Source organism: Scylla paramamosain, chromosome 45 (assembly GCF_035594125.1).
Source record: "Scylla paramamosain isolate STU-SP2022 chromosome 45, ASM3559412v1, whole genome shotgun sequence".
Lineage (NCBI taxonomy): Eukaryota > Metazoa > Arthropoda > Malacostraca > Decapoda > Portunidae > Scylla > Scylla paramamosain.
Genome location: NC_087195.1, coordinates 7059121 through 7087078, shown reverse-complemented (window position 1 = coordinate 7087078; position 27958 = coordinate 7059121). Strand labels below are relative to the sequence as shown.

Genomic DNA, 27958 nt, shown 5'->3' with positions numbered 1-27958 from the left:
GTGGCATCGCCAGCCACTTTCCTGATGCGTTCAGTCCTCCTCCCCTTTCCTTCCACTGACCTTGACCACCTCGAATGGTGGTAGACATTGGAATGTACTGAGATGTCGGAGGGAACACGTGGTGGCATGACTCAACCACCCTGGCGGCCCTGGACCCACGCGTGCAATGGGACCCCCATGGCAAGCCACCAGCGACCCCCACCGCCGTGCATCTGATGGCGACCGTGGCGTCAAGCTGTCAGCGACCCCCACCGCCTGCCTTGCCTGATGCGTTCAGACTCCCCCCCCCTTACCATTCAATTACTTCCCATCCATTCATTTAGTCATTTCATAGCCGCCGAAGGATAAGGACGCATGCCCCCGCCTCTCCCTGTCAGCGCCACCGTCACCGTCGCTCCCCTGTAACATGGCCCCTGGTGACATCGCCGTGTGAATGAAATGGGTCCCCGGCGGTCCCCATGAAATGGGGACCGCCGTGACATGCCATTTTAGGATAGGCGACCCTGGTGGCATTTTCCCTACTACTAGGAGCCCAACGGAGAAGAGAGGGTGACAGCATAAGCAGAAGAATTAGAGGTCAGGAAAAGGGCAAGAATGTTGGGTGTATCTCCGAGACGGTCAGGAATACGAGTAGGGTGCTGCACCAATTGCTCAAGGTCATGGAGGATAGCAAAGTTGAAGGCTAGTTCACCAGGATGGTCAGTGAAGGGAGAGGAAAGCCAAAGCTGATGGTGAACATTGAGATCTCCAAGAATGGAGATCTCTGCAAAAAGGAAGAGAGTCAGAATGTGCTCCACTTTGGAAGTTAAGTAGTCAAAGAATTTCTTATAGTCAGAGGAGTTAGGTGAGAGGTATACAGCACAGATAAATTTAGTTTGAGAGTGACTCTGTAGTCGTAGCCAGATGGTGGAGAACTTGGAAGATTCAAGAGCGTGGGCATGAGAGCAGGTTAAGTCATTGCGCACATAAACGCAACATCCAGCTTTGGACCGAAAATGAGGATAGAGAAAGTAGGAGGGAACAGAAAAGGGGCTACTATCAGTTGCCTCAGACACCTGAGTTTCAGTGAGGAAAAGAGGATGAGGTTTAGAAGAGGAGAGGTGGTGTTCTACAGATTGAAAATTTTATCTTAGACCGCGAATGTTGCAGGAGTTAATGAAGAAAAAGTTGAGGGGGGTGTCAAGACACTTAGGGTCGTAGTCAGAAGGGCAGTCCGACCTGGGGACATTTGTGGTCCCCTCCCCAGATTGGGACTCCGAGAATGGTGTTGGAGTCGCTACGAATTTTGAAATTTTGAGTGAAGGGTGTGTGTGTTATTAGGTGCTTGTAGTTTTGTGTGGAGGAAGAGAGTTGTCTTTAGAGGGCAGGCTGCGACTGCCCTCTTGTGTTGTGAGACACAAAGGGAAACGTTCAGTGAGGTCACAGCTGGGTTTAATGATAAGTTCACAGCACCCCCTGAACAGTGCTTTAGACCTCACTGGGAGTAATTATCATTTTGGCAGGTGCCTACTGCCTCCTCCATCTTGACAGAGACTATGGGGATAAGAATTAGTCGGATCAGTTGCTGTAAGGGGACAAGTGAGTCATTACCAGCCGTACGCTCCAGCCTACTAATATAGAATGGTAGTCTCCAGAGTAGTCTGCCAGTAAGGGTAGTTGTGTGTATATATATATATATATATATATATATATATATATATATATATATATATATATATATATATATATATATATATATATATATATATATATATATATATATATATATATATATATATATATATATATATGTGTGTGTGTGTGTGTGTGTGTGTGTGTGCTCATTTACTGGCAACATTTTGTGAAAGGGGTGGTGTCAAGTTAAGCTTGGTAACCCGTTGAGAAAGCTTGGGAAACACTAACCTAGCGTAAGCTTTTTTCCAATTCCTACAGCAGTCCTGCTGTTGAGCTTAAGAAATACGTCTCTTGTCTCGAGTCTCGTGCTTTGTCAGGTCATTCATCTGGGTATGAAGGGTTCGTCCCTGTCTAACTAAGTCGGAGTTGGATTTGGCGTAGCTTTTTCTACATTGTACCGAGCAGGAAGTCTCCCAGCTTTCTTCAGTTGTGCTTGTTCTATAAAATATTTTTACTCTACCGCCGTCGTCTACTATTTTTTTTTCTTGTGATTCACGCAGTGTTCTTCCTTCGTTAGCATCTTTTTGTTCTTCTGTGAATAATTCTTTAATTTCATTAGCTTTAGAACGGACGTATTTGCTGTACCGTCAAGGATATCGTGTTAGGTGTTGTTGGGTCCCGACCCATGTAGGTGCCGCGGGGGATGAGCGGCTGACAGACACACTAAAGCAGCTGATGTTGAATAGTATACGAAATGAAAGGTAACTACTAAGACTATTCACTCCCTCTTCAGTATGAAGCGACACCATAAAAATGTCAGTTTCTGTATTCATTTATCTATCATATTCTAGCGTATACATGCACATTTTAAGGGCCTGCTGAATGGAAAATTGAAAGCAAATTCTTAAATCAAATGGAAATGACAACAGTGACTTGGTCAGAAGTTCACCTGATCTCAGTTTTGTGCTGTGTGTGTGTGTGTGTGTGTGTGTGTGTGTGTGTGTGTGTGTGTGATAGGAATATTGCATTGTTATCTAGTTTTAGCATCACTATTTATGTATTGCTGCTTAAGATGCAGGGCGTAGTGTTGTTGTTTATGTAACACCGCATTAGTAGAGCCTCGAGCAGTAAAAGGAAAATTACTGTCTTTTGATACCCAGATAATTAGGAAAACCCTTTGTACAGTTTGTACATATATTTACAGTTTACATGCAACACCACTTAAGTACTGAGCCAAAGAGAACTGATCTCAGCACAGGGATATGTAGTCTGTCTGTCACTGTTCATGTCATCACAATAAAGTCACTTATACGCTGGCACTTGCACTTATTTCCCTGCTTTATACAAGCAAGATACACCCGTGTAGGAAAGACTCAGGGAGTAGTCTTACTGCAATTGTTCGTGGCAGGACAATTCACACACACAGGACACGGCGCACACCCAGCTGGCCAGAACAGAGCTCTCCACCCAACTGCGGACTATCCGGCAGGTCCTTCCCCTTCTCATTAACAATCTCGCTTGGTCAACAACTTGCACCCACTCGGCGGTGACAATTCCATTACTGCACTGTAATATTACTTATGACACATTACAAATCATTCCTCTTCGGAAAGTTAAAGAAAATACTTGATGTGATACAACATAATTGAAGATTTGTATTACAGTATTATGAGCCTTAGTGGCATGAAGAATTCCATTACAATATGTTACTTGTGGCACATTACACATAGCTGGAACAAGCACAAGGGTTGCACAGTGCACCTTCAACAATGAAAAACTGGATACAAACTGTCAGGGTGCATTTTCTTTTGAATCTTAAAAAGGTCTGAACAGGTTCTGTCAAAACTTACTCAGGAAACTGGGCTGGTAACCACTCCTAAGCAGCGATGGATGGGTTGCCTCGACTCCAGCTAATGTCTTGGGTACACTGTAACCCTTTACTAGTTCGGAAGTCTTCTGATACACAAAGCTGAAAATTCATTGTAAGGAAGAAAAAAAAAACATTACTTGATATGCTTGATTACTTGATATATATATATATATATATATATATATATATATATATATATATATATATATATATATATATATATATATATATATATATATATATATATATATATATATATATATATATATATATATATATATATATATATATATATATATATATATATATATATATATATATATATATATATATATATATATATATATATATATATATATATATATATATATATATATATATATATATATATATATATATATATATATACATTTTTTTTTTTTTTTTTTTTTTTATGTAGGAAGGATACTGGCCAAGGGCAACAAAAATCTAATAAAAAAAAATGCCCACTGAAATGCCAGTCCCATAAAAGGGTCAAAGCAGTGGTCAAAAATTGGTGGATAAGTGTCTTGAAACCTCCCTCTTGAAGGAATTCAAGTCATAGGAAGGTGGAAATACAGAAGAAGGCATGGAGTTCCAGAGTTTACCAGAGAAAGGGATGAATGATTGAGAATACTGGTTAATTCTTGCGTTAGAGAGGTGGACAGAATAGGGGTGAGAGAAAGAAGAAAGTCTTGTGCAGCGAGGCCGCGGAAGGAGGGGAGGCATGCAGTTAGCAAGATCAGAAGAGCAGTTGGCATGAAAATAGCGGTAGAAGACAGCTAGATATGCAACATTGCAGCGGTGAGAGAGGGGCTGAAGACAGTCAGTTAGAGGAGAGGAGTTGATGAGACGAAAAGCTTTTGATTCCACCCTGTCTAGAAGAGCAGTATGAGTGGAACATACAGACATGTGAAGCATACTCCATACATGGACGGATAAGGCCCTTGTACAGAGTTAGCAGCTGGGGGGGTGAGAAAAACTGGCGGAGACGTCTCAGAACACCTAACTTCATAGAACTTGTTTTAGCTAGAGATGAGATGTGAAGTTTCCAGTTCAGATTATAAGTAAAGGACAGACCAAGGATGTTCAGTGTAGAAGAGGGGGACAGTTGAGTGTCATTGAAGAAGAGGGGATAGTTGTCTGGAAGATTGTGTCGAGTTGATAGATGGAGGAATTGAGTTTTTGAGGCATTGAACAATACCAAGTTTGCTCTGCCCCAATCAGAAATTTTAGAAAGGTCAGAAGTCAGGCGTTCTGTGGCTTCCCTGCGTTATATGTTTACCTCCTGAAGGGTTGGACGTCTATGAAAAGACGTGGAAAAGTGCAGGGTGGTATCATCAGCATAGGAGTGGATAGGACAAGAAGTTTGGTTTAGAAGATCATTAATGAATAATAAGAAGAGAGTGGGTGACAAAACAGAACCCTGAGGAACACCACTGTTAATAGATTTAGGAGAAGAACAGTGACCGTCTACCACAGCAGCAATAGAACGGTCAGAAAGGAAACTTGAGATGAAGTTACAGAGAGAAGGATAGAAACCGTAGGAGGGTAGTTTGGAAATCAAAGCTTTGTGCCAGACTCTATCAAAGGCTTTTGATATGTCCAAGGCAACAGCAAAAGTTTCACCAAAGTCTCTAAAAGAGGATGACCAAGACTCAGTAAGGAAAGCCAGAAGATCACCAGTAGAGCGGCCTTGACGGAACCCATACTGGCGATCAGATAGAAGGTTGTGAAGTGATAGATGTTTAAGAATCTTCCTGTTGAGGATAGATTCAAAAACTTTAGATAGGCAGGAAATTAAAGCAATAGGACGGTAGTTTGAGGGATTAGAGCGGTCACCCTTTTTATGAACAGGTTAAATGTAGGCAAACTTCCAGCAAGAAGGAAAGGTAGATGTTGACAGACAGAGGTGAAAGAGTTTGACTAGGCAAGGTGCAAGCACGGAGGCACAGTTTCGGAGAACAATAGGAGGGACCCCATCAGGTCCATAAGCCTTCCGAGGGTTTAGACCAGCGAGGGCATGGAAAACATCATTACGAAGAATTTTAATACGTGGCATGAAGTAGTCAGAGGGTGGAGGAGAGGGAGGAACAAGCCCAGAATCGTCCAAGGTAGAGTTTTTAGCAAAGGTTTGAGCAAAGAGTTCAGCTTTAGAAATAGATGTGATAGCAGTGGTGACATCTGGTTGAAGTAGAGGAGGGAAAGAAGAAGAAGCAAAGTTATCGGAGATATTTTTGGCTAGATGTCAGAAATCACGAGGGGAGTTAGATCTTGAAAGGTTTAGACATTTTCTGTTAATGAAGGAGTTTTTGGCTAGTTGGAGAACAGACTTGGCATGGTTCCAGGCAGAAATATAAAGTGCATGAGATTCTGGTGATGGAAGGCTTAAGTACCTTTTGTGGGCCACCTCTCTATCATGTATAGCACGAGAACAAGCTGTGTTAAACCAAGGTTTAGAAGGTTTAGGACGAGAAAAAGAGTGAGGAATGTACGCCTCCATGCCAGACACTAACACCTCTGTTATGCGCTCAGCACACAAAGACGGGTCTCTGACAAGGAAGCAGTAGTCATTCCAAGGAAAATCAGCAAAATACCTCCTCAGGTCCCCCCAACTAGCAGAGGCAAAACGCCAGAGGCACCTTCGCTTAGGGGGATCCTGAGGAGGGATTGGAGTGATAGGACAAGATAAAGATATGAGATTGTGATCGGAGGAGCCCAACGGAGAAGAAAGGGTGACAGCATAAGCAGAAGGATTAGAGGTCAGGAAAAGGTCAAGAATGTTGGGCGTATCTCCAAGACGGTCAGGAATACGAGTAGGGTGTTGCACCAATTGCTCTAAGTCATGGAGGATAGCAAAGTTGTAGGCTAGTTCACCAGGATGGTCAGTGAAGGTAGAGGAAAGCCAAAGCTGGTGGTGAACATTGAAGTCTCCAAGAATGGAGATCTCTGCAAAAGGGAAGAGGCTCAGAATGTGCTCCACTTTGGAAGTTAAGTAGTCAAAGAATTTCTTATAGTCAGAGGAGTTAGGAGAGAGGTATACAGCACAGATAAATTTAGTATGAGAATGACTCTGTAGTCGTAGCCAGATGGTGGAAAACTCGGAAGATTCAAGAGCGTGGGCACGAGAGCAGGTTAAGTCATTGCGCACATAAACGCAGCATCCAGCTTTGGATCGAAAATGAGGATAGAGAAAGTAGGAGGGAACAGAAAAGGGGCTACTGTCAGTTGCCTCAGACACCTGAGTTTCAGTGAGGAAAAGAAGATGAGGTTTAGAAGAGGAGAGGTGGTGTTCTACAGATTGAAAATTAGATCTTAGACCGTGAATGTTGCAGAAGTTAATGAAGAAAAAGTTGAGGGGGGGGTGTCAAGACACTTAGGGTCGTCGACGGAAAGGCAGTCCGACCTGGGGACATTTATGGTCCCCTCCCCAGATGGGGACTCCGAGGCTGGTGTAGGAGTCGCCATGATTTTAAAATTTTTGAGTGAAGGGTGTGTGTGTTATCAGGTGCTTGTAGTTTTGAGTGGAGGAAGAGAGTTTCCTTTAGAGGGCAGGCTGTGACTACCCCCTTGTGTTGTGAGACACAAAGGGAAACGTTCAGTGAGGTCACAGCTGGGTTTAATGATAAGTTCACAGCACCCCCTGAACAGTGCTTTAGACCTCACTGGGAGTAATTATCGTTTCGGCAGGTGTCTACTGCCTCCTCCTGATATATATATATATATATATATATATATATATATATATATATATATATATATATATATATATATATATATATATATATATATATATATATATATATATATATATATATATATATATATATATATATATATATATATATATATATATATATATATATATATATATATATATATATATATATATATATATATATATATATATATATATATATATATATATATATATATATATAATACATATGTTCAAAGTTGAAATTACATAAACATATTTATATATGTTGTAAGAATTTAAACACATTTAACACACACTGCCAAGACCAAAACACAAGAGACAGCCAATCAGCGGCCGCGTAGACCAAAACACAGTAGAAGCAGCCAATCAGCGGGCGCATGGAGCAAAACATCACAGGCTCGACCAATCAGAGCTCAGTATCATGCTTTGAATCGCCGCGGTCGCTTGTGTACGAAGGTTCTTTCGTTTTGTAAGTTTTTTTTTTCTTTTTGTGGATTTCTCGTGTTATTTCACACGCTGGGGGAGCGAGGTGGTGATGGGAGTGTGGTGATGATAGGAATGTTGGCATTAGGATGTGATGTGTTGCCGGTAGGGTGTGATGAGGTGAGGTGGTTGTATATCGCTCTGCTTGCTACCACTGCCACTACTAGTACTATTGCTACAGTACTTATACTAATCTGCCTAGCATTAAGTCCATTATCTTTATCTTCAGAAGTGGATGGATGCATAGTGGAGTGGAGGAGTGGAGATGAGCTGGTTTGGATCTGCCTCAGAGTGGAAGGAAGGTCTTTCCACTTCCGCTCTCAGTAAAGTGGAAGAATTAGAAAACCAGGCAAGTCTCTCTCTCTCTCTCTCTCTCTCTCTCTCTCTCTCTCTCTCTCTCTCTCTCTCTCTCTCTCTCTCTCTCTCTCTCTCTCTCTCTCTCTCTCTCTCTCTCTCTCTCTCTCTCTCTCTCCGTAGTGAATTGGTGAATTTTGTCAGTGAGTCATTATTGCATGAATGAAAAATTTAGTTTAATTCATGTTTAATTAATTACTCTTCCTCTTTTTCACTCCATCCTCTATTCCTGTTTCTTCTCCTCTTCCTCACCCCCTTTCACTTCTCTGACGCAGGTGGAAAGACTGAAAAGAGAGCGGTCGCAGAAGCAGACTCAGTTAGACACATTACAACAAACTTTGGATAATCAGAAGAGAAAGGTATGTATGTACGTGCCTTTGTGTGTGTGTGTGTGTGTGTGTGTGTGTGTGTGTGTGTACAGAAGTGGCTTACTGCTTATGGTACCTTTGTGCATGTTTACTTGTATTCAAAAGGGTTTGCTGTCAATATCGTGTGTGTGTGTGTGTGTGTGTGTGTGTGTGTGTGTGTTCTTGTACTGTTGTGGGATTGAGTCAAGTTTGCAATGCCCTGCCCTTTAAAGTTAATTTGGGTATTATTATACATGCCGAGTCGTCTCACAGCAAAAAAGAGTATTGCTCTCAGTGAAGTGCTTGGGTCACATATAACACAGAGATGTGCATCTTTACCGCTGCAAATTGTTCCTTCCTAAGATAGTAAGTTTTTTGTCAAATTTACTATTAAGGTAGGTTAGGTTTAGTTAATGTTTTTTTTTATTTTTTATGAATTTCTGCTTGTTTACATTGTGTGTGTGTGTGTGTGTGTGTGTGTGTGTGTGTGTGTGTGTGTGTGTGTGTGTGAGGTATACTGTATAAAAAAAATTGATTTACAGGAGAAATGGTTACTATATTCATTAAAAGCACATCAAAATCTACCAGAAAAATGTAATTTTGTCTAAAAATGTTAGACAGTTGCACTTGTATAAATTTACATCAATTTCTCATGTTTATCTGTAAAGCTGTGATGCTGTGAGGTTGTGACAGGATGAAGGAGAAAATCACCTCCTCTTAATATTACAATTGCATTAAAAATAATATAGGTATACTTAACCATTTATTTCTCTTTCCTTTCTATATTACAAATGCAAAAAACAAAGATTACTAATTCATATTGTTTTCCATGACAGAATGAACGAGAAAATGACCTCCTGTTAATATTACAATACAAATACTTAACCATTTATTTCTCATTCCTTTTTTTTATGTTATAAATTGAAAAAAAAAACAAAGACTACTAATTCATATTGTTTTCTGGGACAGAATGAAGAAAATGTGAAGGAAAAACAGCGACTTCAGAAGGAAATAGAACAGTTGGAGATAAACTGTGAGCATCTGCAGGGACAGGTGAAGAAAGGGGCTGCAGGGGGACAGGTGACCCCTTTACACCACCACCACCACCACCAGCTTGCCAACATCACCACCATCACCACCACTGCAGCCTCTGGTATGATGGTGGTGTCTACACATGGCAGTCCCTGTATACACACACACACACACACACAGTTTAAAAAAAGAAAAAGGACATTTAAATAACAAAAAAAAAGAAAATATGATGGTTAAAGGGAAGAAAGAGATTTCAATTACAAAAAAAAAATAAGCATAATCCTTTCTCTCTCCCATTCTCTCCCTCTCCCTTACCTACTTTCACAGCACTGATATCCTTCTCTCCCCAGCAGTGGAGGAAACAGAGGCGCTGCAGAGGAAAGTGGAGGAGCTGGCAAAGGAAAATAAAGACCTGAAGAACAAAATAGCAGAAGGAAAGGTAAGAGAGAGAGAAAGAAAAAAAAAAGGGGAAGAATGAAAGAAAGAAAAGTAATAAGGTTAGAGAATTAGTATATAATGAAATAACTTCTATTTTTCTTCAGATATTGAAAGGAATTAAGAAGAGAAATTAAAATAAAAAGAAAGATACATGAATTAATTTGATTTTATTGTGAATAGCTTGCTAACTCTCTCTCTCTCTCTCTCTCTCTCTCTCTCTCTCTCTCTCTCTCTCTCTCTCTCTCTCTCTCTCTCTCTCTCTCTCTCTCTCTCTCTCTCTCTCTCTCTCTCTCTCTCTCTCTCACATACACCTCACCACTACCACTGGTGCTCCTCCTCCTCCTTTCCTCTTTTTTCTCTTCTTTCTTCCTTCTTTTATTCAAATAACATTTTCCTCCTCCTCTTCTTCTACCACCACCAGAACCCCCAAAGCAATGGAGATGACTTTTGGGGAGGTTTTGGGGGGGGTAGGAGAGCACAGAGGACCCCAATTAAGACCCCGAAGAAGGCTGCAATAGAGACCAGTGACGAGAACCCCTTCCGTGCACCCCAGCTGGTCCTAAACACCCCGGCAAACTCCAGGAAGGATCTGTGGGGTAGGTTTGTTACAGAGAGGGGAGAGGTGTGTGTGTGTGTGTTTTAATGTAGGAGGGATATTGACCAAGGGCAACAAAAATCCAATAAAAAAAATGGCCGCTGAAATGCCAGTCCCATAAAAGGGTCCAAAGTGGTAGTCAAAAATTGAAGGATAAGTGTCTTGAAACCTCCCTCTTGAAGGAATTCAAGTCATAGGAAGGTGGAAATACAGAAGCAGGCAGGGAGTTCCAGAGTTTACCAGAGATAGGGATGAATGATTGAGAATACTGGTTAACTCTTGCATTAGAGGTGGACAGAATAGGGGTGAGAGAAAGAAGAAAGTCTTGTGCAGCAAGGCCGCAGGAGGAGGGGAGGTATGCAGTTGGCAAGATCAGAAGAGCAGTTACCATGAAAATAGCAGTAGTAGACAGCTAGAGATGCAACATTGCAGCAGTGAGAGAGAGGCTGAAGAAAGTCAGTCAGAGGAGAGGAGTTGATGAGACGAAAAGCTTTTGATTCCACCCTGTCTAGAAGAGCAGTATGAGTGGAACCCCCCAGACATGTGAAGCATACTCCATACATGGACGGATAAAGCCTTTGTGCAGAGTTAGCAGCTGGGGGGTTGAGAAAAACTGGCGGAGGCATCTCAGAACGCCTAACTTCATAGAAGCTGTTTTGCTAGATAAGATGTGAAGTTTCCAGTTCAGATTATAAGTAAAGGACAGACCGAGGATGTTCAGTGTAGAAGAGGGGGACAGTTGAGAGTCATTGAAGAATAGGGGATAGTTGTCAGGAAGGTTGTGTTGAGTTGATAGATGGAGGAATTGAGTTTTTGAGGCATTGAACAATACCAAGTTTGCTCTGCCCCAATCAGAAATTTTAGAAAGATCAGAAGTCAAGCGTTTTGTGCTTCCCTGTGTGAAATGTTTACTTCCTGAAGGGTTGGACTTCTATGAAAAGACGTGGAAAAGTGCAGGGTGGTATCATCAGCGTAGGAGTGGATAGGACAAGAAGTTTGGTTTAGAAGATCATTAATGAATAATAAGAAGAGAGTGGGTGACAGGACAGAACCCCGAGGAACACCACTGTTAATAGATTTAGGAGAAGAACAGTGACCGTCTACCACAGCAGCAATAGAACGGTCAGAAAGGAAAATTGAGATGAAGTTACAGAGAGAAGGATAGAAGCCGTAGGAGGGTAGTTTGGAAATCAAAGCTTTGTGCCAGAATCTATCAAAAGCTTTTGATATGTCCAAGGCAACAGCAAAAGTTTCACCAAAATCTCTAAAAGAGGATGACCAAGACTCAGTAACGAAAGCCAGATCACCAGTAGAGCGGCCTTGATGGAACTCATACTGGCGATCAGATAGAAGGTTGTGAAGTGATAGATGTTTAAGAATCTTCCTGTTGAGGATAGATTCAAAAACTTTAGATAGGCAGGAAATTAAAGCAATAGGACAGTAGTTTGAGGGATTAGAACGGTCACCCTTTTTAGGAACAGGTTGAATGTAGGCAAACTTCCAGCAAGAAGGAAAGGTAGATGTTGACAGACAGAGCTGAAAGAGTTTGACTGGGCAAAGGTGCAAGCACGGAGGCACAGTTTCGAAGAACAATAGGAAGGACCCCATCAGTCCATAAGCCTTCTGAGGGTTTAGGCCAGCAAGGGCATGGAAAACATCATTGCAAAGAATTGTAATAGGTAGCATGAAGTAGTCAGAGGGTGGAGGAGAGGGAGGAACAAGCCCAGAATCGTCCAAGGTAGAGTTTTTAGCAAAGGTTTGAGCAAAGAGTTCAGCTTTAGAAATAGATGTGATAGTGGTGCCCTCTGGTTGAAATAAAGGAGGGAAAGAAGAAGAAGCAAAGTTATTGAAGATATTTTTGGCTAGATGCCAGAAGTCACGAGGGGAGTAAGTGCATGAGATTCTGGTGATGGAAGGCTTAAGTACCTTTTGTGGGCCACCTCTCTATCATGTATAGCATGAGAACAAGCTGTGTTAAACCAAGGTTTGGAAGGGTTAGGTCAAGAAAAAGAGTGAGGAATGTACGCCTCCATGCTAGACACTATCACCTCTGTTATGAGTTCAGCACACAAAGATGGGTCTCTGACATGGAAGCAGTAGTCATTCCAAGGAAAATCAGCAAAATACCTCCTCAGGTCCCCCCAACTAGCAGAGGCAAAACGCCAGAGGCACCTTCGCTTAGGGGGATCCTGAGGAGGGATTGGAGCGATAGGACAAGATACAGATATGAGATTGTGATCAGAGGAACCCAACAGAGAAGAAAGGGTGACAGCATAAGCAGAAGGATTAGAGGTCAGGAAAAGGTCAAGAATGTTGGGCGTATCTCCAAGACGGTCAGGAATACGAGTAGGGTGTTGCACCAATTGCTCTAGGTCGTGGAGAATAGCAAAGTTGTAGGCTAGTTCACCAGGATGGTCAGTGAAGGGAGAGGAAAGCCAAAGCTGGTGGTGAACATTGAAGTCTCAAGAATGGAGATCTCTGCAAGAGGGAAGAGGGTCAAAATGTGCTCCATTTTGGAAGTTAAGTAGTCAAAGAATTTCTTGTGTGTGTGTGTGTGTGTGTGTGTGAGGGGAAGAGTTTGCAGGGTAGGTTTGTGAGGAACTTTTCTCTCTCTCTCTCTCTCTCTCTCTCTCTCTCTCTCTCTCTCTCTCTCTCTCTCTCTCTCTCTCTCTCTCTCTCTCTCTCTCTCTCTCTCTCTCTCTCTCTCTCTCTCTCTCTCTCTCTCTCTCTCTCTCTCTCTCTCTCTCTCTCTCTCTCTACACACACACACACACACATATATATATATATATATATATATATATATATATATATATATATATATATATATATATAGCTTTGGAATGACTGAACATGCCAGGGAGGCTGGCATTGGTGCCGCCAGTCAAGGCGTCACTCTGGGCCGTGACAGGCACTGACTGGCTGATACAGTGCTACTGGTGGTTTTGTTGTGTGGTGATGGTGGTGGTGGGAGGCGCTGACTGGCTGATACAACACCACTAGTGGGCTTGTTGTGTGGCAGCAGTTGGGTGGTGGGATCAGTGTGGCAGAAGTGGTTGGTCCCTCCTCATGCTGGGCAGGGCCTGTAAATCCTCAGGGTGTACATGGAGCTTGGGGTTGAATTCTTTCATGCACAGTGCTTCAAGTATTGCAAGGTTGCTCACATCTGTACACATATCTATCATTGCATTGTTTTCCTCCCCCTCCTTTCATTTATTTATTTATTCTTTAGTTTTATTTACTGATATATTTACATATTTTATTTTGCTTCCTCATCCTCCACCACCTCCACTTCCACCATCTCCTCTTCCACCAACATCACCACTCCTAGGCCAGCCCTGCAGTACCCCCCAGGCAGCCCCCACAGACCCTCCCAGGCAGGATGAGGGGGGTATGGCAGCACTGCAGGTGGCACTGGAGAAGGCACAGACACAGCAGGCGACACTGGAGAGGGCCAGCAGGTCAGCAGAGGAGCAGCTTGGCACTGTGAGGAGGCAGCTGGAGGAGGCCATGGAGAAGGTGTGTGTGTGTGTGTATGTGTGTGAAATAGTGTTCAATAAACTTATTGTGTGTGTGTGTGTGATTTTATGGTAGGACGTTAATTCTACCACTACTACTACTACAACTACAATTACTACTACCATCACAACCACCAGAAATCATGACTCTCTCTCTCTCTCTCTCTCTCTCTCTCTCTCTCTCTCTCTCTCTCTCTCTCTCTCTCTCTCTCTCTCTCTCTCTCTCTCTCTCTCTCTCTCTCTCTCTCTCTCTCTCTCTCTCTCTCTCTCTCTCTCTCTCTCTCTCTCTCTCTCTCTCTCTGCCAACAGAACCAGAGGATGGAGCAGCGGCTGAAGGCAATTCAGAGTGAGAGGGAGTGTGAGAGGCACAACTCTGAATCTGCCCGCAAGGCACTGGAGGAGAGGATGAGGGAGAGGGAGAGGGAGAGTAACAGTGACCTCAACCTGGCCAGGAAGGAAGTGGCTGACCTGGGTAAGTGAAGTGAGAACATGGTGGGATAATTCATTGTGTTTGCTAATATGGCTGAAACAAAAGAGTGTTCATCTGAGACTTGTGCAAATCATGAGCCTCAAGGAAGCAGGTCATTCAGTGAGAAAAATAAATAACACTTGGCAACATCCAGGACAAGTCTGGCATTGCTTATGGCAGTTCAGGGAGGAAGGGGATTGATATGCCTCAACCTAAAAAATGTGGGTGCCCCTGGAAGACAACTGAGAGGGCTGTTACTGTCTTTAAGCTTGCAGTGGTCTTGACATCAGGCTCCACTGCACACCTTAACACAGTAACAGCCCTCTTGTTTGTTTTCCATGCACTTATCATCATAGTTGTTACAAGTGTTATAATAATCTGTAACACACCACATATTTTTCTCTCTCTCTCTCTCTCTCTCTCTCTCTCTCTCTCTCTCTCTCTCTCTCTCTCTCTCTCTCTCTCTCTCTCTCTCTCTCTCTCTCTCTCTCTCTCTCTCTCTCTCTCTCTCTCTCTCTCTCTCTCTCTCTCTCTCTCTCTCTCTCTCTCTCTCTCTCTCTCTCTCTCTCTCTCTCTCTCTCTCTCTCTCTCTCTCTCTCACAGAGCGGCAGGTGCAGGATCTCCAGGCCAGGTCACAGCAGCAGGATGCTCTCTCTAGGACTTCCCACAATGCACTGCAGGCTGCACTGGACAAGGCAAACCAGCAGGTCTGTGTGTGTGTGTGTGTGTGTGTGTGTGTGTGTGTGTGTGTGTGTGTGTGTGTGTGTGTGTGTGTAGGTGGTGCACAACTGTCCCTCTCCTGCCTGCTCCCTCTCCCTTCCTCTACTCTAGCCTCTCCCTTTCTCCCACTCTCCCAGGCAGCAGCACTGGAGAGAGAGCATCGCATGGCTGAGAGTCGAGTGAGGCAACTGCAAGAGGAGGCAACCAGGTTCGACAAGGCAGTGCAGGATGCAACCCACTTGGCTACCACTCTGAGGGGGAGAAGGAGGTGGCTGTGGCCCAGGTGTGTGTGTGTGTGTGTGTGTGTGTGTGTGTGTGTGTGTGTGTGTGTGTGAAGAGAGGAGAAGAGAAGATAGTTTGGGCCAGTTGTCTGTTTGTGTAAGTATGTCATCTCTTCATTATCTCTCATGTATTCCCTCCTCATCATCTGTTCTCACTGTCTCTTCTCTCAGGTGTTGTCTTCATTATCTCACTACCAGGTGTCATCTCTTCACTGTATCTTCTCTCAGGTGTCGGGACTCAAGGTGAAGCTGTCGGTGGCAGAAGTTGACCTGAGTAAGCTGTCAGAGCGGGTGGAGGAGGCGGAGAGACTTGCAGAGGGCAGAAAGATCTGTTTGGAGGAGAAGGAGAAGGTGTGTGTGTGTGCACGTGCACATGTGTGTGTTTGGTTAATTTGTGAAACTATATACTCGTATATTGACTTATTTATCTGTTTTTATTTAATTTTATTTATTAATATCATTCATTTTCTTGCTTAATATGCATGAAGCTGCTCATATTTATTTATGTATTTATTTGTTTATTTGTTTATTATTATTCTTTTTTGTTACATTTGTGAAGGTGTTTATTTATTTACTTTAATCTATCCTAACCTAAACCTAACTTAATCTAACCTAACGTAACCTAGCCTGTTTATTTGTTTTGTGCATGCGTATGTTTGCAGGCTGTTGGGGAGGCTGAGGCAAGTGTGGCCAGTTTGCAGCAGCAGGTGAAGGATTTGCAGATTCAGCATGAGCAGGGGGTCACAAGGGAGGTCACCAGGGCCAAGGAGCAATGGGAGGCCAAGCTAATTGGTGTGTCTGTCCTTCTGTTTGTGTGTGTGTGTGTGTGTGTGTGTGTGTGTTAATCTCATATTGCTTCCATTTATAAATTTTTGTTGTTTTTGTTTTTTTTTCCTTTTCTCTTTCCCTTCTTTACCTCTATTTGTGTTATATTTTATTTATTTCTGCTTTCTTTAATTTTTCTCTTCCTCTCATTTTTCTTCCTTTTAAAATTTTACTTTCTTTCCTCCTTTTCTTGTTTCCTCCTCACTAACTCTTCCTTCCTCCTTTTTTTCTCCTCCACAGGTGTAAGGTCACAGGAGGAAAAGGTGGAAGAGTTAATGAGGCAGCTGGAGGAGGCAGAGGAGAAGGTGGAGCAGATGAAAGTGGAGGCAAAACAGCAGGTAAGCTCCAGGTATTTTTGTTACATTTATTCATCCACACTCTCCACTCAGCCCATCACACCCTCTCCACTCTTCCACACCCCAGACAAAATGTCTATTTTACAATATGTTTATGTAATTTGTGTTTCTCCAGTGTGAAAAACTGAAGGAGGAAATGGAGGAAGCAAAGAGAGATGGAGAGAAGAAGACTTTGGAGGCAAGGAAGGAGGGAGAGAGGAAACAGGAGGAGATAAAGAGAAATATGGAGGAGCTAATGAAAAAGGTGAGAGAGAGAGAGAGAGAGTTGAAAAATATGATGGTAGTAGTAGTAATAGCAGTAATAATAGTAATAATGAAAAATTGATTATTGGTAAAAGATATACTACTACTACTACTACTACTACTACTACTACTACCACAGGCACATGCAGCAGAGGAAAGGGCACAGGAGGCCAGCAGGAGGGAGGAGGCAGCAAGAGGTGAGAAATTAACAGCAGAATTGAATGCCTGGGAGATGGAAGGCAAGATTGACCCTCTTAAGAATGAACTAAGTCACTACTTGGAAGCTGCAAACACCCTTAAGACAGAGGTGAGGTTAGGTTAATAGTTTAGGTTAGGTTTAAGTTAGGCTGGGAGAGACTTAAATTTTCTCTCTCTCTCTCTCTCTCTCTCTCTCTCTCTCTCTCTCTCTCTCTCTCTCTCTCTCTCTCTCTCTCTCTCTCTCTCTCTCTCTCTCTCTCTCTCTCTCTCTCTCTCTCTCTCTCTCTCTCTCTCTCTCTCTCTCTCTCTCTCTCTCTCTCTCTCTCTCTCTCTCTCTCTCTCTCTCTCTCTCTCTCTCTCTCTCTCTCTCTCTCTCTGACTTTTCTAAGGCCACAGATGATCAGCTGGGTTCTCAAGAGTGTTTCTCTTGTTAATAATGTAGAAATCCATGTCACTTCAGCTAGAGCCTTTGGAAAGCAGTGACAAGAGTGTTTCTCCTGTTAATAATGTAGAAATCTTGTTAATCTGTCACTAGAACTGTAAAAAAAACACTCTTAAAACCCGCTTGTCACTTCAAATGGATCGAGCCTTTGGAATGTAGTGGAGGTGCATCATAGAGGTGTTGCAGAGTATGGGACCATCAGGCACCCACCCACACACTCTTGGTTGCTGCACAGTCACTCCTGGGCCATTGAGTGCTCCCTTCACACAGTCTTTAAAGCTTCACTCCAAATATCTGATCTAGTCATTCTCCTCACTGGTTTGTTGGTCTCCATTCTCTCCACACACCCAAACCATCTTGACACACACTCAAAATACCACTTCTCACTGCATTTCTTATTCTACCTCTCCATGTTAGTCTTCACACAGAGCTTGCCAGAAGGGATGAATGACTAAGAACGAACTCTTGCATCATTCACACACAAATTAACACACTCCTTCCTCTTGTTCTACTACTACTACTGCTACTACTACTACTACTACTACTACTACTACTACTACTACTACTACTACTCTTAAATTTACTCACAGACTAACACACTCTTCCTCTACTACTGCTACTACTACTACTACTACTACTACTACTACTACTACTACTACTACTACTACTACTACTACTACTACTACTACTACTGCTGCTGCTGCTGCTACTGCTACTGCTACTACTACTACTACTATTACTACTACTACTACCACTACCACTCCCATCCCCTTACAGATTGAGGCATTGATGGAGGCAAAAACAGAGGCAACAAATCAACTTTCTTCCGCTCTGTCAACCGTGGAAGAAAAGAAGAGGAAAATTGATGAACTGGAGAGAAAAATGGAGGTGGAAAGAGCTGAGGTGGACGTACAGAGAGTGGAGGAAAGAGAGAAATTGATGGAGGAAAAACAGGCCCTCCTTGAAGAGAAAAATGGCCTAGTGGAGGAAAGAGAGAAATTGATGGAGGAAAAACAGGCCCTTCTTGGAGAGAAAAATGTCCTGGTGGAGGAAAGAGAGAAATTGATGGAGGAAAAACAGGCCCTTCTTGGAGAGAAAAATGCCCTGGTGGAGGAAAGAGAGAAATTGATGGGGGAAGGAGAGAAATTGATAGAGGAAAAGCAAATCCTGACTGGAGAGAAAAATATCATAGAGGAGGAAAGAGGGAAATTGATGAAGGAAAGAGAAACCTTGATTGGAGAGAAAAATGCTTTAGTGGAGGAAAAAGAAATCTTGATTGGAGAGAAAAATAATATGGAGGAGGAAAGAGAGATATTGATGGAGGAAAAACGAACCCTGACTGGAGAGAAAAATATCATGATGGAGGAAAGAGAGAAGCTGATGGAGGAAAAACAAACCCTGACTGGAGAGAAAAATAATTTGGAGGAGGAAAGAGAGAAATTGATGGAAGAAAATCACATTTTGATTGGAGAGAAAAATATCCTGATGGAGGAAAAACAGATCCTGGTTGGAGAGAAAAATATCCTGATGGAGGAAAGAGAGAAATTGATGGAGGAAAAACAAACCCTGACTGGAGAGAAAAATATCCTGATGGAGGAAAGAGAGAAATTGATGGAGGAAAAACAGATCCTGGTTGGAGAGAAAAATATCATGATGGAGGAAAAACAGATCCTGGTTGGAGAGAAAAATATCCTGATGGAGGAAAAACAAACCTTGACTGGAGAGAAAAATAATTTGGAGGAGGAAAGAGAGAAATTGATGGAGGAAAAACAAACCCTGACTGGAGAGAAAAATATCCTGATGGAGGAAAGAGAGAAATTGATGGAGGAAAAACAGATCCTGGTTGGAGAGAAAAATATCATGATGGAGGAAAGAAAAGCCTTAATTGGAGAGAAAAATGCTTTGGTGGAGGAAAAAGAAATAATGATTGGAGAGAAAAATAACATGGAGAAGGAAAGAGAGAAATTGATGGAGGAAAAACAGATTTTGGTTGGAGAGAAAAATATCCTGGTGGAGGAAAAACAGATCCTGGTTGGAGAGAAAAATATCATGATGGAGGAAAGAGAGAAATTGATGGAGGAAAAACAGATCTTGGTTGGAGAGAAAAATACTATGGTGGACAAAAGAGAGAAATTGATGGAGGAAAATGAAACCTTGATTGGAGAGAAAAATGGTCTGATGGAGGAAAGAGAAACCCTCCTTGGAGAGAAAAATTCCATGATGGAGGAAAATGAAACCTTGATTGGAGAGAAAAATAGTCTGGTGGAGGAAAGAGAGAAATTGATGGCAGAAACAAGTAAACTGATGGAGGAAAACCACAATCTGATTGGAGAGAAAAATAATATGATGGAAGAAAGAGATAAATTGATGGAGGAAAAAGAAGCCTTGATTGGAGAGAAAAATAATATGATGGAAGAAAGAGATAAATTGATGGAGGAAAAAGAAGCCTTGATTGGAGAGAAAAATAATATGATGGAAGAAAGAGATAAATTGATGGAGGAAAAAGAAACCTTGATTGGAGAGAAAAATTATATGATGGAAGAAAGAGATAAATTGATGGAGGAAAAAGAAACCTTGATTGGAGAGAAAAATAATATGATGGAAGAAAGAGATAAATTGATGGAGGAAAGAGAAACCCTCCTTGGAGAGAAAAGTACCATGGTGGAGGAAAGAGACAAATTGATGGAGGAAACATGCAAACAGTTAGATGAAAGGAGGAAACTGGAAGAGGAAGTGGAGAGACTGAACATCAACAAGAATCTAGAGCAAGAGAGAAACAAGGTGGAGAGAAAGAGACAAGAGGTGGAGGAGATGAGGGAGGAGGAGAGAAATTCCCTCCATGCTTCTCTCCAGCGACTGAGAGAAGAGATGGAAGGGAGAGAAGAGGAGTGTTGCATTCTGAGGTGAGAGAGAGAGAAATGAACATTGACAGACACACAGATGAACAGACAAATATTTACATTTAAACCTAACCTTTTCCTCTCTCCGTCCATTTAGGTGCCAGCAGGTGTCATCACCACCATCAGCTCACCTGTCTCTCTTGCAGGTAAAGTAGTAATAGTAGTAGTAGTTGTAGTAGTAATCTAATTCTCAATAACTACAGACTCAAAAAAAAAAAAAAAGAAAAATTGAAATAACAGGAGAACCAGCCCAATAATTTTTCTCCATTTCCTTCACAGCAGGTGGAGAGAGAGAGGGAGGAGATGCAGAGGAAAGTGGAGGAGGTGAGGGAGGAGTTTGACAGTTACCGGCAAGTAATTGTTATGCTGGACAGACAGAGAGGACTGGTGCCCTGTGTGGCAGAGGTAAGGGCTCTCTCTCTCTCTCTCTCTCTCTCTCTCTCTCTCTCTCTCTCTCTCTCTCTCTCTCTCTCTCTCTCTCTCTCTCTCTCTCTCTCTCTCTCTCTCTCTCTCTCTCTCTCTCTCTCTCTCTCTCTCTCTCTCTCTCTCTCTCTCTCTCTCTCTCTCTCTCTCTCTCTCTCTCTCTCAACCCATCTATTTATAATTCTAAAATATTATAGATTTGACCAAACTTTTTCTTTCTCTCCCTCTCTCATTCACATGCAAAGAGAAAGAAGAAAATGATAACACCTGTATTAATCTCTCTCTCTCTCTCTCTCTCTCTCTCTCTCTCTCTCTCTCTCTCTCTCTCTCTCTCTCTCTCTCTCTCTCTCTCTCTCTCTCTCTCTCTCTCTCTCTCTCTCTCTCTCACAGGTGCAAAGTGAGAGGGAGGAGGAATTAGAGAGGCAGGTAAACAGTTTGGAGAAGATCAACAGAGCTCTGCATCACAACCTTCTCTCCCTGCAAAGAGAGAGAAGAACAGGAAGTGTGAAAGAAGAGGAAGAGAAAGAAGATGAGGAAGGGAGGAGAACAGACAATGCACTGATGAAGATGGATGAAGAAGAGGAGGAGGAAGAGGAGGAGGAGGAGGAGATGGAAAAGAACACAAACAAGAACCAAATGAGGAATAAAGTGAACAATTTGAGTAAGACACTGCAAAGATTAGAGCATTGTTACTCTCTCTTCACCAATCAACTGGAAGATTCACTGGGGAAGATAGAGGAACCACAGAGTCCAGGCAGCACACCAGCACCCAGATTGGCATTCCTGCAGGCCACAGCGGCACAGAGGCTCTCAGCACTGCTGGAAGTGAAGGAGAGAGTGAGGAGACTAAGAGAGAGACTGGACTGCTTGGGAGAGTCTGCCCATCTTCTTCATCTGGAGCTTGGGAGATGTGTGGAGGTAAGTGTGTTTTGCTCTCTCTCTCTCTCTCTCTCTCTCTCTCTCTCTCTCTCTCTCTCTCTCTCTCTCTCTCTCTCTCTCTCTCTCTCTCTCTCTCTCTCTCTCTCTCTCTCTTTATATATAGAGAGAGAGATAATTTTTGCATAATTTCCACTTCATCTCCACTCATCTCCGCCTTGCAGGGATTGATGGAGCAGGGTGCAAGATTGGAGACTCTGCAAGACCAGGTAGAGGAGGAGGTGGTAGAGATGAGGGAGAAGCTGGCACAGGTTATTCTCCATCTGAGGGAAATGGGAGGACACCTCATCTCCCACTCACAAATGGTCAGTGTGTGTGTGTGTGTGTGTGTGTGTGTGTGTGTGTGTGTGTGTGTGTGTGTGTGTGTGTGTGTGTGTGTGTGTGTGTGTGTGTGTGTGTGTGTGTGTGAAAGAGAGAGAAAGAGAGAGAGAGAGAGAGAGAGTATTGTGTGTGTATCATAGAGAGTGAAAAAGAGAAAGAATGCATGTGAGTGACTATTTGTACACTCTCTCTCTCTCTCTCTCTCTCTCTCTCTCTCTCTCTCTCTCTCTCTCTCTCTCTCTCTCTCTCTCTCTCTCTCTCTCTCTCTCTCTCTCTCTCTCTCTCTCTCTCTGTGTCTCTCTCTCTCTTTTATATATATATAAAGGGAATATTTATTTGGCACAGGAAAACACCAGAGTGAGATGTTTGGTTGATTAATCACTTATCATGGCAATAATGGTTACTTTACAATGCTTGCTGTCAACTGAGGACCCTTTGCCCCTTGCCTCTAGCAGTAGTAGTAGCAGCAGTAGTAGAAGTAGTAGCCTGTGTCCAGGTTGAGGAGGAGGGGCAGGGGCAGGACGGCAGGTCGGAGAGTGGTAGTGTTGCAGGGCGGCTCTGGGCACTGGGCAGGCTGCAGGACACTCATTGGAACAGGATTTAGTACACATATCCTCCAAGACCTTGACAGAATCACTGCCACTGAGCAGCAGCAGCAGCAGGGGAAGTGGTGTGGCCATGGTGAGGTGCTGCAGGGGATTGTGCAGATGCTGGAGCTTCACATCCACCACAGCAGCAGCATGACAAAGCTCTCCTTCCCACCCACCCCCACCTGTAGAAGACCCCTCCTCCTTCTCCCCCCTTCCCTTGCCCTTGTAAGCAGAGAGAGAGAGAGAGAGAGTCTAGCAGAGGTCTGTTTCTTTTATCACTTGTATTCTGTAATATGTTCACGTGTGTGCTGTTACCAGAAGTGTTGCCTGCCTGCCTGTCTGTGTGTGTGTGTGTGTGTGTGTGTGTGTGTGTGTGTGTGTGTGTGTGTGTGTGTGTGTGAGGGGGGGCATATTCTAATAAAGCAAAGTTGATATGTACATTCTCTCCTTATTTCCAGGCTGAGGAACTAATAGAGCAGATTTCAAAGAAGCTGGAGGAGATGAAGGAGGAGGAGGGAAACAAGGAAAAAAATAAGACAACAGATAGACTAGAGCTTCTCTTAAGGTATGTTTTTTTTTTTTTTTTTTTTTTTTTTTTCCTCCTGATGTGACCTCAGTGGCAACAACCCAGGTCACTGGGTCAAGCACTTTGAATTCTGCTGGCTGTACACTAAAGTACTTGTAAAATTGTCCAGTACTTTGAGTTTGTGTGTGAGTACTTGTGTTCAGACCCTTGTGTGATTGCCAGCCTATGTAGGGAAATAGATGATGATTATTATTATTATTTTTATTATTATTATTATTATTATTATTATTATTATTATTAGCATTACTTATTGCTCCCATTCTATAATTATTACCATCATTTATCACATCCTTCTTCCTTTTCCTTACTTTTTCTTTCCATTTCTTGGTTATCACTTCTCCCATCTCCACTTTTGATGTCCTTTCTTCTTTCTTCTCCTCCCAAGTCAATTTTGTGTCATTCACTCAATCTCCTCTTCCCAGAGGTTCCTTATCATCATTATCTCTGTTTTATTTTTCCTCCCCATCTTCTCATTGCCACCTCATCCCACCCATGCCACAGACTGCAGGCCGAGAGAGACAAGCAGTCTGCCCTCTGCACCAGCCTGCTGATCGACCTCACACACACACAGGACCTGCACACACATGCACAGAGACGCTCAGAGGAGCTCGGCAACCTGAACGCTGAACTGAGCAGCAAGAACGACCTCTTGGGGTCCTGCAATGACATACTACAGGCCAAAAATAAGGAGTTGGCAGGCCGCATTGAAGAGCTCGAGGGCCACATTTCTGAGCTGCAGTGCAAGAATGACGTGCTGTCTATGCATGGTGACCTGCAGGAAGGCTACAGGCAAGTTGTGAGGGAAAATGAACTGCTGAAGGAGGAAATCTTGGTCTGCAGAGAAAGAACTGACTTTTTAGACCAGGAAGGGGAAGGAAAAGGAAGATCATTCACTCCTAAGGCCCTGGTGAAAGAAGAAGTGAAAGAAGAGAAGGAGGAGGAGGAGGGGGAATCAGGGAAGGAAAATAAGGTGGAGGAGGGAAAGCTGAAGGAATTACAACAGGAAAATGATGAACAGCGAAGAAAAATTGAAGACTTAGAGGAAGAAAAACAGAGGAAAACTCAACAAATGGAAGAGGAAAGGAGGAGGAAGATGAAAGAACTAGAAGAGGAAAGCAGGATTAAGATGAAAGAACTGGAAGAGGAAACTGAGAAAAAGACAAAAATAATGCGAGAAAGAGAAAGAGAAATGGAGAGAGAGAAAAAAGAGACAGAGAAAGAGAGAGAGAAACTGGAACAAGAAATAGAGAGAGAGAGAGGGAAGAGAAAGAGGAGATAGAGAAACAGAGAAACACCCTGAAGGAACAATTGGAGGAAGAAAAGAAAGAAAGAGAGGAAATGAAGGAAGAGAAGGAAAGAGAAATTATAAGAAAAGAAGAAGAGAAGAAGGAGATAATGAAGAGGAAGGAAGAAGAAACGAAGGAGATGGAACAGAAGCTGAAGGAAGCACAGGAGGAAATGAAAGAGAGGAAGAAGAAGGAAGAAGGAATGAAGGAAGAACTGAAGAAAAAGGAAGAGGAAATAGGACAGTTAAGGAATAAACTGGCAGACAAGGCAAATGAGGTAAGTGAGAGAGAGAGAGAGAGAGAGAGAGAGAGAGAGAGAGAGAGAGAGAGAGAGAGAGAGAAAATATTTTGCATTATATTAGGAAAACAGACAAGAGAGAGAGAGACCACCACTAACAACATTACTTACCACCTCCTCCTCCTCCATAGACAACAAACTTAGTGGTGGAGAAGGCAGGTTTGGAGGTGGAGAAAAGTCAGCTTTGTAATAAGGTGGATTCGCTCACTCACAGAAATAAGGTGTGTATGTACATGTGTCTGTATCTGTCTGTCTGTCTGTCTGTGTGTGTTAAAAAATGCCTGTCTGTCTGTCTGTCTGTGTGTGTGTGTGTGTGTGTGTGTGTGTGTGTGTGTGTGTGTGTGTGCGTGCGTGCGTGCGTGCGTGCGTCTGTCTGTCTGTCTGTCTGTCTGTCTGTCTGTCTGTCTGTCTGTCTCTCTCTCTCTCTCTCTCTCTCTCTCTCTCTCTCTCTCTCTCTCTCTCTCTCTCTCTCTCTCTCTCTCTCTCTCTCTCTCTCTCTCTCTCTCTCTCTCTCTCTCTCTCTCTCCCTCCCTCCCTCCCTCCCTCCCTCCCTCCCTCCCTCAACATAGCTACTACTACCAACCTGTGACTGTCCCTCTCTCCCCCTCTCCCAGCAAATGGCAGGTGAGATGAGGGAAGAAGTGAGAACATTGAGGGCAGATCTTCTCACTCTCAAGACCAGATGTGCACAACATACCAAAGAGACGAAGAGGAGAGAGGAGGAGATGAAGAGAAAGGAGGACGAGGTGAGGAAGAAGGAAGAGAAGATGAGTGGACACATCAGCCGACTGGAGGAGTCACAGAGGGAAATGAAGGAGAAGGTAAGTGGAAGAGGAGAAGGAAGTGTGGAGGTGGAGATGAAGGAGAAGAGTGGAGAAGAAGAAGAAGAAGAAGAAGAATACTGGAGGATGAAGAGGCGGAGGAAGAGGAAGAAGATAACTTTGATAATATACATGTGTGTGTGTGTGTGTGTGTGTGTGTGTGTGTGTGTGTGTGTGTGTGTGTGTGTGTGTGTGTGTGTGTTTATTTACCTAGTTGTGTTTTACAGGAAAAGAGGTATGCTCGTGCTGTCCTTTCTCCATATCTATAAGCATTCAGCTTAACTTTAAATTCATGAATATTTGTTGCTTGTACCACTGTTTCATCTAAGTTGTTCCATATTTCTATGCTTCTATTTGAGAAACCATATTTCTTGACATCTCTTCTACTTGCTCTTTTCTTCAATTTCACTCCATGTCCTCTTGTAGCTCTTGAGACCCACACAAATAAGTCTTTTTTGTCAACTTTATCCTTACCCTTTAAAGCTCTGTATATAACAATCAGGTCTCCTCTTTCTCTTCTCTCTTGTAATGATGGAAGCCTCAATCTCTTCTTAATCTTTCTTCATAGGTTAAATCTCTCAAACTTGGTGCCAATTTGGTTGCAGCTCTTTGGATCCTTCCTATTTTCCTTATTTCCTTTTTATGATGGGGTGGCCAAACAATTGTGGCAAATTCTAGTTTTGGTCGAATCACATATTCCATCAACTTTTTCATCATCTCTTCATCCATGTAAGCAAATGCCTCTTTCATCTTTCTTAGTAACTCATAGGTTTTCCCAACTATTTTGTTTATATGTTTTCTGGTGATAAATTATCACTGTTTGTGATAATTTATCTTTTCTTCTTTGGTTTTCTTAATTTCCACTTCTCCCATGGTGTAGGAACTTGTCAATCTTCTTTTGCTTTTTCCTAATTCCATCCCCTTGCATTTCTTTGCATTGAATTTTATTTCCCATTTCTTACTCCATTTATATATCTTATTTAGATCTTTCTGTAATATTTCACAATCCATATTGTTTTCCACTCTTTTCAATAATTTTGCATCGTCTGCAAACAGACATATAACTGTCAACCTCATCCATCATGTTGTTGACATACACCAGAAACATTACAGGGGCTAAGACTGTTCCCTGTGGTACTCCACTTGTAACTCTTCACCATTCTGATTTTTCTTCCTTTATTACTGTTCTCATTTCTCTGTCCCTCAAGAAGTCTGTAATCCAGTTCAGTGTGTTTCCTTGCAAACACTCTATATTTTGAATTTTCCACAGCAGTCTCTGGTGTGATACCTTATCAGATGCTCTTTTTTTTTTGCTCTACTATAAAAGCTCATTAAATTCGTGACACAGATCTGTCTGTCTGTCTGTCAATCAGTGTATGTGTTTCTTCTAAATATTCCATCCATCTGTTTTTAACTATTCTTTCTGCTATTTTTGCTGCCACACTTGTTAGGGACACTGGTCTGTAATTCAATGGATCTTCTTTATTACCTCCTTTAAAAATGGACACAATATTGGCTCTCTTCCAGTCTAGAGGAATTTTTCCTTCCTTAAAAGAACATACTATGGTATTGTGTATACCTGCCAGTTGTTCACAACATTCCTTAAGTATCCAGTTGGACACTCCATCCAGTCCTTGAGCCTTACTTACATCCAAATCTTTCATAATCTTCTTAATTTCACTTATTTCCACCTGTATCTCTCTCATCACATTGTCCCTGTGCCATGCTCTTTCTCCTTCAAATTTGCTTTCTTTGGTAAATACTGACTGGAAGCATTTGTTCATTAATTCCACTTGTAACCGTGTGTTTTCATACGTAATGTCATCTTTCATTAATTTGTCTATTGTTTGCCTGTTTTTCATCTTCCCATTCGCATATCTGAAGAATAACTTCGGCTCATCTTTGCATTTGTTAACTATATCTTTCTCATAATTCCTTTCTTCATCTTTCAGGATTCTGATATATTTGTTTCTTGCCTTCTTGAAATCTTCCCATTTCTCACTTCCTCCTTTTTTTCTCTATCTATTCCATGCTTCTTCTTTTTCTTTTCTTGCTGTTATACATCTCATATTGGACCAGTCTTTTTTTCCTTTCCACTTCCTTTGTTTTGATCTTCAGTACATATCTACTGACCCCTTCATTATAAATTTCCATGAATATGTCCCACTTTTTATGTGTATTGCTTGCCCTGAACAGTTTCCATTTAGCCTCTGCAAAATATTCCCTCAACCTGATAAAATCTGCTTTCCTGTAATTATATCTCCCATTCTTGT

The 27958-nt window shown here is 42.4% G+C and overlaps 1 protein-coding gene across 1 annotated transcript; it reads left to right on the top strand.

The window, feature by feature from the left end:
• The first annotated feature begins 166 nt into the window (after nt 1–166).
• LOC135094303 (trichohyalin-like) lies at nt 167–24706 on the top strand. Its single transcript, XM_063994298.1, has 18 exons — nt 167–237; nt 9767–9878; nt 10386–10473; nt 13804–13991; nt 14381–14462; nt 15291–15400; nt 15632–15811; nt 16123–16252; nt 16526–16623; nt 16757–16885; nt 17024–17191; nt 18302–20427; nt 20522–20570; nt 20704–20829; nt 21238–21765; nt 21948–22088; nt 23153–23259; nt 23782–24706. The coding sequence occupies exons 1-18, from the start codon at nt 167–169 to the stop codon at nt 24557–24559; spliced, it is 5211 nt and encodes a 1736-aa protein (XP_063850368.1). The 3' UTR covers nt 24560–24706.
• The last annotated feature ends 3252 nt before the right edge of the window (nt 24707–27958 follow it).